The sequence below is a fragment of the Malus domestica genome, chromosome 16 (genome assembly GCF_042453785.1).
Source record: "Malus domestica chromosome 16, GDT2T_hap1".
Classification (NCBI taxonomy): domain Eukaryota; kingdom Viridiplantae; phylum Streptophyta; class Magnoliopsida; order Rosales; family Rosaceae; genus Malus; species Malus domestica.
In genome coordinates this window covers 35,609,552-35,623,156 of record NC_091676.1, presented here as the reverse complement: position 1 = coordinate 35,623,156, position 13,605 = coordinate 35,609,552, and the positions used below count along the sequence as shown (strand labels likewise).

Here is a 13,605-nt window from a genome sequence, read left to right as displayed (position 1 = left end):
ACTGCCGAGCACTGAGGTTTCACATGAGCAACCTTTGTAAAGGCTTCATCCTGTTTGTTTGTTTTAACTCATGTGTATGCACATATTTGTAATTTCTCGAAGATATTAATAGATAAGCTTTATTTCATTCAATGTATTGTGCTAAATACAATAAAGCATATACTTTACTAAGATGTGGTACTTCTAGACCAAATATCAATTTATCTTTATCCTTACGAAGATAAATTATCATTCTTAGTGTCGACATTATTTGAGTATTTAACTCATAATCTTCAATCCATATGGTTCTTTAATATCATAAACATCATGGATAAAATTCCTGTTGGTATATTGTTTGATCTGCAGTTCGAGACAATACTTATTGCAACACTTTATATTCTTTCTAGACTCTTCGGGGTTTTCAATTTAATATCATCAACTCTTCAGGAGTTCTAATTTAATGTCATTGACTCTTGCAAAAGATTTTAGTATGTTGCAACAATACAAAATGTAAATAGATTACCTTCAATCCTCTGTAACCATATAGAGGTATTGAACGATTGATAACCATCAAAACTTATACGTATTCTATAAACAACATAAATCTACCAAGTTAATGAATTCCATTACAAAAATCTACTTAATGAAAAATTCACTTGGTATTTACTGTAAAGCCAAACCACCAAGGAATTGGAACTTATTTTGTAAAAAAATTAACCCTTCTTCGGGTTGAACCAGCTACAACTCTTGGTGTTGGCAACCTCAAGCATTGTGGCAACTCTTTTGTTCTCATTATAAACATCTGATTCTTCCAAATCCTTCCACTCCATCCTAGAATTCGTCCCCCGTCACCGCAAATAAATGTAAAAAATCAGAGAAAATCAAATGTTATAAACATCAAATTCCAAATTTGCAGTAAAAGCCAAATTCCAAACAATGATTGTATGCATATCCGAGCCATAAGGTAACCAAATTTAAAGAATTATTTGGACATGAAAACACACAAAAAACGGAGGGAAAAATATAAATTCATCAAAATTCCCTACTCAAGGATAAATCGTAATATAATTTCATATTTATTACAGCAGATGTAAACTCCTGTAGACCACCTATCTCTTAAACCCCTGAAGACTGACTCTTACATCATTTATAGTGCAAAATTTGACGAATCAAATAAAGATTGTCAAAAGTTTAGAATTTTAACATCAATTACAACATGCAAACCCAAAATTTGATCCAAATCAAAGTTGAAGAATATATTAATCCCAAATTTTGACATGAATCACAATATATAGACCCAAGAGGCGTAGAATCAAAATATACCTACGATTTGGTGATTGGATGACTGTGAGGGGCCTCAAAAATACAGGGAAGCTAGCGGATTCGCTGGAAAACCTCGCCGGAATCTGGGTTACGGATTGAGCTTCAATCTTCTTCAAACCTTCACCAAATCGTACATGCAAGCCATGAAATCTTGACCTAGAAAGTAAGAATGGGCTCAGACTTGAGTTCGTGAGGTCGAAGGGATGAGAATGGTGATTGTTTTGGGTGTATCTGGGTTCGTGGGTGGGGTTGGGGGTTATCGGGATGTTGAGAGAGAGCAGGAGAAAGAATGATGATCGGCAGAGGAGAAAAGATGATACAAAAATATGGACGGATCGATTTCTTTCACACTGCCCAAACAAAATGAACGGTCCTAATTCAATTAGATTTAAATGGGACTAATATTGAAATTACATAACTAATGTAGGGGCATTCTCGGAAGTACACTGTTCTTATGAACAGTGTTTCAGTGTATTTTCTGCTTTAGTATATATTAAATTTTGTTCCTTCCAAAAATAGTGTAAATTATTTTGGTTCAGATTCACAATATTGGTTCAGTTTTAACTACGGTTTCTGTTTCAAACACTTGAACGAGAAACTATCCAGTAAGCCCCCAAAAGAAATCCCATCGCTCATTTACATAAACAAACAAGGAAAGTATATAAACCATGAAGCTTTCATGAAAAAAGCAAAAACAAGTGAAATTTGTTTGCTGTACAGCATATTACCAAGCTTCGGCATCATCCAGTCCAATTTTAATCTCGGAAAATTTCTGCTTCTTCTGCTCTGCAATTCACATTGATAAAAAAAATAACCCATTTAATAAAATGATCAGAACTACCCAAAATCATGCAGATCAAACACATGATGGCATTAAAGGACCTGAATTGCACAAAGCAATCCAACAAACACTTGAACTAAAAGCTACCCAAAAGCACCCAAAAGAAGTCCCTGCGTTAATGTTACTAAATTACTAATTCACTGAAGCAAAAAACACATAATTAAGAGGATTAGAGCTAATCTAAAAAACCCATGTCATAAATCGGCAGAAAAATGATAGAGTAGTACCATAGTCGGGAAGAAGGCGCCTGAGTTGGATTTTCGCGAGAGGTTTGCGGAGAGCTTGCAGAACTAACGCTCGTAGCCTTCGAATACCTCACTCATCTCGATTACTAGTTTTACTGCGCGTGCATAAATCTAGCAATTCAATTGGGAATTGAGGAATCGGGAAGGCAACAATCTGAGGGTTCTCAAAGGGAGGATCGAGGGTTGTCTTCAACTTCGATGTTTAGATTTTGATCTTTATGAAAATCCAGATTCGACTTGGAGAGCCTTCGTGAAAAATGAATAGTTGTCTACTTCCCCTACGCCGTAAACATACGGGATGGCTGTAGAATTTGTATCGGTATTAATTGGGATTTCCAGGTTGTTTGGTTGAGATGCTGCAAAGAAAGTTGGATTTAAACTTCCCGAGCTCAGAAGTAAAACATGCTATGAAATAAGAATCTCGACCTCGGGTGCAGAGCTCAGTAATGACAATGGTATTCAAGTCGTCAAATCTAACCTCAGAGGCCACGACTGGCGTTAGGGGTAAAATCGGAATGTTGATAAATTATTTTGCTCAGGCCAGTCTTATTCGACTGGTTTGGTATTGAGTTTTGTCCTAATCATTAAATAAAATTATTATATAATTTTTTATTAAAATTTAAATTATTTAACCATTTTTATTTTTTAAAACTATCTTAAGAAGGGGCAATTTCATAAATTTCATATGGACCTCCAAAATTTCAGAGACAATCCTGATTTGAGGAGATATGAGTGTAATTAACCGGCACTTTACCCTGCTATTTTTATTACAATCCTGATGTAGGGTATATTGATAAATTTTTGTTGCATTGAAATAAATATTTTTATAGAAGTCGTAAGTCCACCTTTTTCGGAATTCCCGACCTCAGCCACACTCCTCTCTCTCTCTCTCTCTCTCTCTCTCTCTCTCGCTCTCTCAATCTCTTTGTCCACCACGACCCGAGAAAGCCAAAACCCACAGGAAAAGAAATATTCTGATTTCGCAGGCAGCCATGGCTTCCTCCACCGACGTGAAGAAAATAGTAGGCGACCTGGACAAGGAGTCCTTCGTATCCCTTCTCTCCAAGCTTATTGGGGAGTCCAAGTATCTCCAGAACAACCCACCTGAGCTGATCCCTCAAGAGGACCTAGCCGTCAAGCACGTCCTCGATTCCCTGCTTCCCCATAGTACCACCACAGGCGGTGGGCTTTTGGTGATCAAACACGTGACCTACTTCCCCGGCAGAGGCAACGTTATTGTGGAGTACCCGGGAACTGTTCCTGGGAAGATCTTGTCCTTCGTTGGCTGTCACATGGACGTCGTCACTGCTAATCCCAATGACTGGGTTTGTTTCTTTCATTCAATTTTCGGCTTTAATTTGGTCTGTGTTTGCTATCTGGGATTGGATTGAATTGGATTGGATTGGATTGGACTGGACTGGACTGGATTGGATTCTATCTATAGTGTAGAACGTTAGAGAGTGACAATTTTATGTTCAATATGTTACAAGCTGTTCAACCCAATTTTGTGTTTTTATTTTGTGTCGATTATCTTCGTAGGCTGATTGTTTTGGCATTTTCTGTTATGGGGTTTGTTTGAACTAATTAGAGCTTTTACTTGTTTCAGCTTTTGAGTGATTAGCGATTGTGTTAGTTGTTTGGAGGATTATCTGTTTAGTGTTAGCTTAATTCCAATCAATATTTGCCGAGTTTCGATTCTCTTTTTGTTGATTGGAACAGCTCTGCCTTTATACATTTTAGTTATGTTTCTTCACTTGGATTTTCCCAAATACATATGTTTTGCTTTATCCTTTGGGATTTATCCCAAAACTAATCTTTTGATTTCTCCATCTTTTTGTGATTGAATAACAGCAGTTTTCTTGGTTTTCTGATTGCTCATATTAAGCCTAATCCAAATGTCTTAACTACTGAAGTCTTCTATCCTTTTAATGTTGCAGTCAAAATCCCAATCATGATTCTTTCTGGTGAATTAAACTAAATCCAATCAATTTGAAACCCGAACAAGTTTGTTCGGTTGACAAATTTACCCTGCATAAATCGTTTATTTTGTGGGCTTTCGTCCTTATGCTATGAGAAGTTAGATACTATAATTTGGTAATTTGCTGCCTTTAGATTTATGTTGTTCAAAATTGATTCCTATCCATAAATAAATTGATAATCCAATTCGAGTTGAACTCTGCTGATTTGAAAATTCTACAAACCCACAGATGGTTTTCGGGCTTTATTCTGTTTTTTTTTTTTTTTTTTTTTTTTAACAAAATCCACTGTATGGTTTCCCTTGTCCATATATTAGTAACTATGGTCTAATTTCTGCTAGCTTGTCCTTCCTTCTTATTTTGCTAACTACTTGTCTAGTTATGATCCCAACTGGAATCAGCTGGTAATATATTACCATTTTAGCGTGATGCATCTGAAATTGATTATAACCATTAACCAGATTTTTTTACCCTCTTTTTCTTTAAGATCCTTCAGCTTACGTCATTTGACAATAAGCTTTGGTTCAAGACAAGCATGAAATCTCATAACTGTGGCCAATTAAATTTTGTTACGCTTCACATCTTACGTTTTGGAAATACAGTTTCAGATGCAAGTTTAGTCTTTTATTACAGGAGTTTGAGTTTTTCATTGGTGTTGTGTACAGAATAAGGGATCACCATTGGGCAGTAGTTAAAATGCGATAATGATTGTTCTTTCCTTTTCTCAATTTTGGTGGGTTAGTGATGATTCACTGTGCATCAAATTTGATTCTTGTATTTGCAGGAATTTGATCCATTCTCATTGAGCATCGATGGAGATAAACTTCGTGGCCGTGGAACTACTGATTGCTTGGGTCATGTTGCACTTGTAACCGAGCTCATGAGAAGGCTGGCAGAGACAAAGCCAAAATTGAAGTCAACTGTGGTTGCAGTCTTTATAGCAAATGAAGAGAATTCTGCCATTTCAGGAGTTGGTGTGGATGCGCTCGTAAAGGATGGGCTACTCAGTAGGCTAAAGGATGGTCCTCTGTAAGTAATTTTCATTTCTTGTAAAACAGGATAACCAAGAAATGTCATGCTGATTCATGTTTGCGTTCAACTCAGGTTTTGGATTGACACAGCAGATAAACAACCTTGCATCGGTACTGGTGGTATGATACCTTGGAAGCTTCATGTGACTGGGAAGCTTTTTCACAGTGGTCTGGCACACAAGGTATGCCACTGTGTCCTGTACTCCATTTGAAGTGACATTTCAGTACTTAATCTGCTTACTATTGAACCATTGGTTTAGATGTATATCCCGCTGCCTACTCCACTTCAGCTACCATGGTCATAGTCCCACCTGGCATAAAATTGTTAAGTTCGATCAATATGATGTTTAGGGTCGGGGATCAATGGTGAAAATACTAACTGAGCTGGACACTGTGAGCTGGATATAGTATTTTCAAAGGGGTCATGGTCGTCAATATAATACAAATCAGGGATGTTATTTTACTGTTGTGTGATTTATTATAGGAGCAAAACCACCCAACACTTTTGGGATGAGGTAATAATAAGAGAAGGCATAAAGATTTTCTTTGATAATAGTAAGGGTTGGTTTGGTATTGCTGTGCTTTGAAAAAAAGCTGTTGTGAGAATAAGAGTTTGTGAAATAAATCAGCAGAGTGTTTGGTAAACTTTTTTGTAAAAGTGCTTTTGGAAAAAAAAGCAGTCTGATAGTGGATCTTTTCATTAAAGGAGCACTGTAATTCCGTGTGCTTTGAAAAAAAGCCAGTTTTCCAAACCTGGAAATAGCAGCTTCAGCTTTTTCCTTTGATTTCAGCTTATTCTCACAGCAGTTTCCAAAATAAACCTTTTTTTTTTTCAGTTTACCAAACACCTAAAACCCTCACAGTTTTTTTTCATGGGTGCTTTTTTTTTTAAGCACCTCACTCCCAAATCACCCCTAAATATGCTCTTTGATAAAGTGCAATATAGGATTTCAATCGCTGCTTCTGGACTATTTTGGGTAGGGAAGTTGATATCTGGTGTGGGGTTTTTATGAATGTTGAAGCACATTTCGTCATAGCAAATTCTAGCCTTTTCTCTTTAATTGGTAAAAGGCATTTGTTGGACTTGCAGCCAAAGAAGCTAAAGAGTTATCTTGGTTCACAATTAATTTTTTTTTTTCTTATCTACAAATGGCTCCTATATTTCGTTACAATAAAACTTTTTTGGAGCATTCCAGAGCCTGAACTTATGTCTTCTTGGACAATTGAACATTTGTATCGTGAATCACAATGGTATTACATCCTCTTTGTACTTATTTAGCTTATGTTGAATATCTGTAGGCTATAAACCCTTTGGAGCTAGCTATGGAAGCACTGAAAGAGATCCAGTTGCGGTTCTATAGAGATTTTCCTCCCCATCCCAAGGAAGAGGTCTGTGGATTTGCTACACCATCAACCATGAAGCCAACACAATGGAGTTGTAAGTTTCTGGTTTCAAGCTTGTGGTGAAAAATGTTGGAGAATTATGGATTACACTGACCTCTTTTTGGTTTCAGATCCAGGTGGTGGAATAAATCAAATTCCAGCTGAGTGCACAATTTCAGGAGATGTCAGGTTAATATTCTCAGTGACTATTGTTTGAGGCTTTCTGTAGTAGTGATATTTATTTTCTTGGTTGTAGTAGAAGGAATATCTCATCGAGGATTTTTCTTATTAATTTTTGTTGTTTACAGGTTAACTCCCTTCTACAAGTAAGCAACTGGCTTTCTTTTGCGAATTTCCGTGTCCTAAAGGTTTGATGTAAAGATTTTATCTCTGCTCCATTCTCCATTTTTAACACGCAAACACTTTTAACCTGTTACAGCGTTAAGGATGTTATGAAAAAGCTTCAAGAATATGTGGATGACATTAACGAAAACATAGGAAATGTAGAGTCACGAGGTCCGGTTTCAAAGTATATCTTACCAGATGAAAACCTAAGGGGAAGGTACTCTCTCTCTCTCTCTAGATGTTCATGTTTTTTTTTGCTTAGCTACCATCAGATATTTCTCTTAAATAAATAATAAATAAATAAACAAACAGAACAAAACAAAACAAATATTTTTGGCAAGTTAATTATTAAAAGAAGAAAGAAAGTGCAGTCACATTTTTTGTCTCTCTACAGCCTTACATTAAGTTTTGATGAGGCAATGTCCGGAGTTGCTTGCGATCTCAACTCCCGTGGATTTCATGTATTGTGTAAAGCTACTGAAGAGGTTGTTGGTCATGTAAAACCGTACTCAATTACTGGAAGTTTACCTCTCATTCGAGAACTGCAGGTGCAATAATTTTTCTCTGCTTATTATTTTCTTTCTTCCAAGCCCTTTTTTTACTTTTTCTTTCCCTTCTAGTTTTCCTTGAGTACTCATTCTCTTAATTATATCAATTTGTTGTGTGCTAGGATGAAGGATTCGATGTTCAAACTGCTGGCTACGGTACAATGCTATTTCTTTTGGCCTTTGGGATTTAGCTCACAAAACTTACATATAGTTGAGAACTTGCCTATGGGCTGTCAGTTGTGAGAGGATGAGAGAACAACGGAAGCTGGGTTCAAAAGAAGGAAACCTAGTTTATTTAATGCATAATAGTTTGTTCTTCCTGGGAGTTGATCGGTTATTATACCCGAGTCGATGATGTTCTGATTCATTCCTGTTATGCATGTGCAGGCTTGATGGCAACATACCATGCCAAGAATGAGTACTGCCTTTTTTCCGATATGCGCCAAGGCTACCAGGTGTTTGTCAGCGTTATCTCTCAACTAGAAGACTGAGAATCTGCTAAGAAACAAAAACAACTTAGAAGAACGAGAATAACAAGAAGTTGCAATGATACCAAATCACACCAAAAATGAGTAGTGCCTTTTTCTGATGTTTTCCGAGGCTATCGGGTGTTCGTCGGCAGTCACAACCCTGGTGTCTCAACTAGCGAAAGAAAAATGTAGGTATAATCGTTTAATTCTGTTAAGGGCATACGATCTGCACCGAGTTTAGTGCATTTCATTATCAATTGTCGATGCCATTTTGTGCGTAACTGCGCAATACGTTATCCTTTTTTTTTTTATCATTTCCTGCATGAGCTTTGGAACTTAGGATCTCCATCTCACTTTGCTTATTCCGTGTCAGTTACAGTGACAGTTTTTGTTTTCCTTTTTGGGTTAACTGCATTCCCATTTAGGAGATTCTATTACAATCCAATCAAATAGTTTCTAGTATGTGTGTTAGATTAGTTGTAAACATCAGTGTGTTTGCCCCCTTACACTCAAATTTGAATCTTCTTTTGGGAGATTAGTGTAATTTAAATAGAATGCCGCTGTACACTTATGGATCGCAATACTGCATAAAACCGTCTTAACACGTGTGATTATGTAGGGTTTAGAAAGGATCAGTTTTCTTTCCGACTACTCCATCTTATGTCTTCAACATACATGTCTTTCTTAATAGCATAGGGTAAGAGTTGGGTCATCACCGGAATGTATTATCATCAGATCTAGAACAGCCATCCAGCTAAACCCTATAGATCGCCAGCGACACCGAAAAACAAATATTAACAACTTTAAGGTTCACACACCATAGGTAGTTGAAAGGAAACCATCAATGACGAGAAAACTAGTGACTTTGTTCACAGCCAAGCAACGCCTCAATGGTCGCAACATATGACTCTTCTGTTTCCTGAGCAGAGTCACAAAGCAAGGACCACCGGCAACTAAACAAGAGAAGCCTGCTACCAAGATGAAGCTCATGGGAAACCCATGAGCAACATTGCCGGTAAAGGCAAATAACAAAGAGAAGGTGGCGGTGTAGGAAACATCCGAGCTAGTGGAAACATCGAAGCTCTACGCACGACCTCAATAGTATTCATGGCTGAAAATCAGAAAAATGATGAACAAGGAGGAGGGATACCAGTGGGGTAAGAGGAACAGAATAGATCCGGATAAAAAGCAGCGAAAAAACAGTAGAAGCAAGGAAAAGTGGAGTAAGAAAGAGGGGGAAGGAACGGCGACCAACCTCGGTCGAAGCTAGGGTCGCTATGACTGGATTTGCTCAAATATGAAAGCCTCACACAAAAAGGTGAGAAATACTCATAATAAGAGAGAGAGACTCGCTCAGAGAGAAAAGATTTATATGAACTTTTGTCGAGTTTTTAAAGTGACAAACCTTCGTAAGTAAATTACAACATCAGTTTAGGATTTAGGGTGATTGGTTTCTAAATTGACAAAATGCGCAGCATATTGTGCCATATATCCTAATAAGGGTAAATTGCGGTTTGACCCCTTGAATTATCATCCTAGTTGAAATTGACCCTTACACTATTTGTTTTGGTAAATTAGCCCCCTAAACTATTTAAAATCAATCAATTAACTCCTTGCTATTAGATTGCGGAATTAATTCCATCAAATTCAAGGGCAAATTAGTCATTTCATCATCAATTGTTACTTATCAGCTATAACCACCAATAAAAATTTGACACATAGACACAAAATAATTCAAAAACATAAAAAAAACCAAACGTTTACATAATGGATAATCTCACATTGTCATTACACATTATTTTGTTTTCAAATGTCGTAAGTTCATTGATGGTTATAGTTGACAAGTAAGAAATGACAAAGGAAAGGCTATTTTCCCTTTGAATTTGACCGAATAGTGGATGGAATCTACTGACAAGGGTCAATTGGTTGATTTCAAATAGTTTAGGGGGTTAATTTACCAAAAAAAATAGTTAAGAGGGTCAATTTCAATTGGAGTAATAGTTCAAAGGGTCAAATGGCAGTTTACGCATCCTAATAAATAGGCAGTTAGGTTTCTGCTTATACGTCCCGAGTTCGAAACTTCTTCTTATTCTCAGTTAACGTAATAATTTCAAACCCTTTCTCTCCCGTAATAATCCCTACCGTAAGTTAATGTGATAGTTTCGAGCTTGTTATGGATTGGGGAAAATTTATGAGAGGGTGAGTATGACGTTGTATGCTCTTTATTACTCGGTGGCTAAATGTTATGAAACTCAACAGCTCCACATGAATAAGCTTAAGGAATGGATGAAGTGTTACATTCTAAACTTGGACCATCTGGAATTGAGATGATTTGGCTGGTTTACCACAAGAATGAATTGGAAAGGACGGAAGATCAACATGAAGGCCGGGAAGAAACAATAAAAATTTTATTTCAAAGAATGAGAATATAACAATTTGGTGGTCCTTCAAGGAACACTTCCTCCTTAATTTCTAGTCATGCTAATTAGGTGAAAAGAGAATAGAGAATTTGATAATTAATTGATTTAAAAGAGTGTGAAAAGCCACTTAGTACTACGGTCTAGTGATATTCCTCTTCACTTTAAGTGAAAGGTTTTAGGTTCGATTTTTGTAAAAGGTGAACTTGGACCACATTATTACTAGCCTATGTGAGGCTTAGCCCATTCCCCCATCCTATTAATGTAAATAATATCGTTTGTTCAAAATAAAAAAAATAAAGTTAAAAAAAGTTTAGATAAATTGGGTTGGATATTTCATAAGCCAAGGTAGTCTAGAAACTAATGTTGAGTGTAAAGAGATGGTAATAGATGAATAAACTAAAATGCGTGTGTAAAAAGTAAGTTGAATGTGAAGAGACTGAATAAAACTTATCTTTATTGTGTTTAAATTTTGAGGTAAATTACATTTTATCCCTTCAAGTTTGGGTGCAATTGCAACCTCATACAATATCTTTAAAACATTTCAATCTCATATATTAATTATCATTTATTTCAATTTCCTACATCAGATAAAAAATTCGTTAAGTGATAACATGCCAAAGTCAAACCCATATTTTTTATGACGTGACATTCAATTATGTCATGTAAATGAGAGAGAAACGAGAGATGGAGAGGCTAATGGTATATTTATTCTATAAGTGATGACATGGTAAATGCAGAGCCCTCACAGCAATCCAGTTCCCTCTATCTTGATAGCCATCCCAGTTTCTCGAGTTTTGTTCTCTTCTTCAGCTAATGGTATTCAGATATCTTTCGAGTGATGAAATTTGCAGGTCACACCAAATTTACATTGCCCAATTTTCAAGTAGAATGCGCATGGTGGTTTAGAACATTGCTTTATTGCTTGTTGGTCTTTCTATCATCGCTGAAGTAGATGAGGAACTCAAAGGACTTGCCTTCAGAGATGGTGCAGAAGCCGTCGGATCTGATCAATGACTGGTGCATGAAGAGGTCCTTGCCTCCGTCTTTTGGGCGGAGTTGGGGAAGGGGTTGGGAAAGACGAAAAGGACGGGTCGCCGGCTGTAATTGGGCGATGATTTGAGCGAAGAGAGAATAGCAACTTTGGCACAACGAATTCCGGTGTCCCTCTATAGCTCATTCTCTATCTACGTTTCAGATTTTATCAGATTCGAGGTGGAGAAAAGAGAGAGAAACGGGAGAGAGATGAGAGATGGAGAGCTAAGAAGATGAAGTGGTATTGGTGGAGACCAACTTTTTATTTATTTTATAATTCATATTTCGTTACGTGGCATAATTGACTGTCACGTTAGTAAAAGTATGATCTTGCATTTGCCACATCATCACTTAATAGTTAACTTACTAGATTTTTTAAGCGCGTATGAAATTGAAATAAATGATAACTAAATGTATGAGATTGAAAGGTTTTAAAAATATTGCATGAGGTTGTAATTGTATTCAAACCTGAAGAGATAAAATGTAATTTACTTAATGGCTTTTGCTCCTTTCTATGTGTCTAGGGAATTCAATCTAAATATTATAGTTTAATATATTGTTATCTTATTTAATAAAAAAAAATTGCAATGAAATTTTGATCAACGGAAAAAAGTGAGGTTGTCCTTATCTTGAAACCAACGCTAAAACCACAAAAAACATAATTCATCATGTTGGAGCAATATTAGAAAATATGAAAAATATAATTATAAATTCCAATGGTAATATTTATAAAGAAAATCACACCATCAATTGTGTACATAATTATAAGAACAACTAAAGGGAAAGTAAGAAAGACTGACAAACTTGGAGATTGAGGCTTGTATATAAATGCAATGTCCTAAAGATAGAACTTCGCCCCTACCATTGTGCTTGTAGTTCAGTAGACGTATGTCTCCCAGGATTCAACAATCTATAATCTAAAGTCGAAGCACCTCATTTTTCGGAATATAGCGAACTTCATATATTCTTACTCTCATGACACGACTTGGAATTTGACTAAGAAAGAAGAAAAGACAGTGAAGAAAACTCTTCTCTTAATTCATTTAGACGTATGAGATGCTTGAGTTTATGTAGAACTCGAGCCACTCTTTTTGAAACATGGTGACTGTTGCCTAAAGTTCCAACGAACAAATGCAACTCATGAATTTGAATTCAGCTATAACACTTGACTCTTATGTTTTCATTCACACAAAAACTAAATAAATTAAACTAATATTATAATATATAATTTCCAACAATCCCCCACATGAATGCAAAATTAGGAATAATTCGAGAGTGCAGGCGGACAAGAGATGCATCGGGAGAGGTTTGGACTTGAACCTACCCTAGTGAATACTTATCGGATTTACTTGGTGACGCGTTGGATTTGGAAGATCTTGAACTATTTACCGCAACAGTAAACCGAGACAATAAGCAACACACATCACTAGTCCTAATATATTACGGTTCATACAGTTGTGTTCATTTTAGTCCTGAACAAATTCAGAGTTCATGATAGCGTTAGAGAATTTAGCCTTCTTATACTCATAAAAGTGACCCACTTCTACTCTCATATAGGTGATCACTGATTAAGAATACTATGCAATATTCCTCTTATTTATAAATATACACCCTAAAACTTCTGCAGACAACACACTTTTTCCACCATTGGAATGAGTTATATAGTGTGTTTCTTTAAATCATACCCAACTAGTTTGCCTATTAAACTTGGACCATGGGATCTCCAATCAACTAAGTTAGGTTTCTGCCAGGTTGATTGCTTTAACCTCACTCGCCTCGATGATCTACTTACTCTCTAGTCTAATCTTTAATAATTGGATCCACTACTAGGTTGACTAGTTTTAATGGTGTGCACCATCCATCTTATGAGATTATATTTTATACGAGAGGAGTTGTTTTACAATGTCAAGTCCTCAAAAGTACATGTTGGGACTGTAAGTAATTTGCTAATACTTGAGCATAATCCCCCACATTTAAGGAATTTGTAGGAATGTCTCTAACCTCTTTATACA

The 13,605-nt window shown here is 36.4% G+C and overlaps 1 protein-coding gene and 1 long non-coding RNA gene across 2 annotated transcripts; one reads left to right on the top strand and one right to left on the bottom strand.

Annotated features, from left to right (window-relative positions):
- Window positions 1-428: 428 nt before the first annotated feature.
- Window positions 429-2,836, bottom strand: LOC103403999 (uncharacterized). Its single transcript, XR_524267.4, has 3 exons — window positions 2,371-2,836; window positions 1,303-2,088; window positions 429-810 (listed from the first exon to the last, which is right to left on the bottom strand). It is a non-coding gene; the product is annotated as an uncharacterized lncRNA (long non-coding RNA).
- Window positions 2,837-3,208: 372 nt separating this feature from the next.
- Window positions 3,209-8,603, top strand: LOC103403998 (acetylornithine deacetylase-like). Its single transcript, XM_008342860.4, has 10 exons — window positions 3,209-3,713; window positions 5,149-5,393; window positions 5,469-5,577; window positions 6,695-6,833; window positions 6,910-6,967; window positions 7,087-7,104; window positions 7,218-7,340; window positions 7,518-7,671; window positions 7,794-7,827; window positions 8,059-8,603. The coding sequence occupies exons 1-10, from the start codon at window positions 3,381-3,383 to the stop codon at window positions 8,160-8,162; spliced, it is 1,317 nt and encodes a 438-aa protein (XP_008341082.1). The 5' UTR covers window positions 3,209-3,380; the 3' UTR covers window positions 8,163-8,603.
- The last annotated feature ends 5,002 nt before the right edge of the window (window positions 8,604-13,605 follow it).

Excerpts from the sequence above, each read along its gene's own strand:
- LOC103403998 (XM_008342860.4), top strand. The coding sequence starts at position 3,381 with ATGGCTTCCTCCACCGACGTGAAGAAAATAGTAGGCGACCTGGACAAG. Across the intron at positions 5,578-6,694 it reads ACAGTGGTCTGGCACACAAG|GCTATAAACCCTTTGGAGCT; the intron begins GTATGCCACTGT and ends GAATATCTGTAG. Across the intron at positions 7,672-7,793 it reads CTCTCATTCGAGAACTGCAG|GATGAAGGATTCGATGTTCA; the intron begins GTGCAATAATTT and ends GTTGTGTGCTAG.